We start from the raw sequence: 1,047 nt of genomic DNA, 5'->3' as shown, positions 1-1,047 counted from the left end.
ACCTTTCCCAAGTCAAATAGAACAGCAAACTTTACGCCATATGAGAAGCCAATTTAAATGCTACGGATCAATGAATGAAAGTTTGTGCTGAGGCTGTGTTGGAGCGCCTGCTGTGATGTGATTGGGCTGAGCGGCGAGCTCGTGATGCTCGGGCACATATAAAGGGCGACCTGCGCTCCTGTCATGCACGCGGCTGGAAGACGAAATCGCTGAAGAGATCAGCCGGACAGACAGAGCCTTTATGATACTGCCCACATCACACGCATTTCCTCAACGAAGTCGCCGAGAACACGTACCGTACAGCGCGCGAGATATAAAAGGAATCCTGTTTTATTGCCCTTCATAAAAGCCCCAGTGTCATTTAGTGAGAGATGCCGCTAAGGACCGGACTTTTGCTGCTCGCAGTGCTCATCGCCTCCGCGTATGAACTGGATCAGAACGAATCCTACTCGCCCAGGAGAGCACGCTTCTCCCACAACAGCCCCTGTAAGTAGGAAGCGTTCGGGAATAATGAGCCGGTTGTGTGCTGACACGCATGCATTGGGTTCGCTTGGTGGAGGGTAGATCATATGAGAGCTGTCATATATCTATGATGAGCTCTCATCCAATGCATCTATTGACCTGATCTATGACAGATGCATCTTGTTCATCCTTTGACCTGCATATGAGGGACTCATCATAGCTCATGATGAGCTTGTTTTGATGCATTGAGCGCGATGAATGAATGCGAATGAGCCTCAAAAGCAGGAGTTTCTATTGGGGAGAAAATGCTAGAGTAAAAACCTGTTCATTGGTTACCTTACCACATACCGTGAAAATAGTATAGGGTATTTTAAAGACAATACTTTTAATGTAAAATTGTAAAATAAATCAAATCAAATAAATTATAATTACCTTAGAATTGAATAGAAAATGTATATTTAACAAGGCAATACATACATTTTTACATACACGTTCCTTGTAAGTAAAAAAGTATAAATTGCATTATTGTCATTTAACCTTAGGCAAGTCAGTTCAGAATAAAATGATTATTTACAACAACAGTCA

General features: G+C 42.8%; 1 protein-coding gene across 1 annotated transcript in view; it reads left to right on the top strand.

Moving 5' to 3' along the window:
- Positions 1 to 256: 256 nt before the first annotated feature.
- Positions 257 to 1,047, top strand: part of LOC107559448 (stanniocalcin-like) — a 15,564-nt gene continuing 14,773 nt past the window's right edge. The window contains exon 1 of the mRNA XM_016243279.1: positions 257 to 486. Within this exon, the coding sequence (XP_016098765.1) occupies positions 372 to 486 (115 nt within the window). The 5' untranslated portion in view covers positions 257 to 371. The remainder of the gene's footprint in view (positions 487 to 1,047) is intronic.

The sequence above is a fragment of the Sinocyclocheilus grahami genome, unplaced genomic scaffold (assembly GCF_001515645.1).
Source record: "Sinocyclocheilus grahami isolate Dianchi unplaced genomic scaffold, SAMN03320097.WGS_v1.1 scaffold686.1, whole genome shotgun sequence".
Classification (NCBI taxonomy): domain Eukaryota; kingdom Metazoa; phylum Chordata; class Actinopteri; order Cypriniformes; family Cyprinidae; genus Sinocyclocheilus; species Sinocyclocheilus grahami.
The sequence above is the reverse complement of the archived record's forward strand: the minus strand, read 5'-3'. Positions and strand labels throughout refer to the sequence as shown.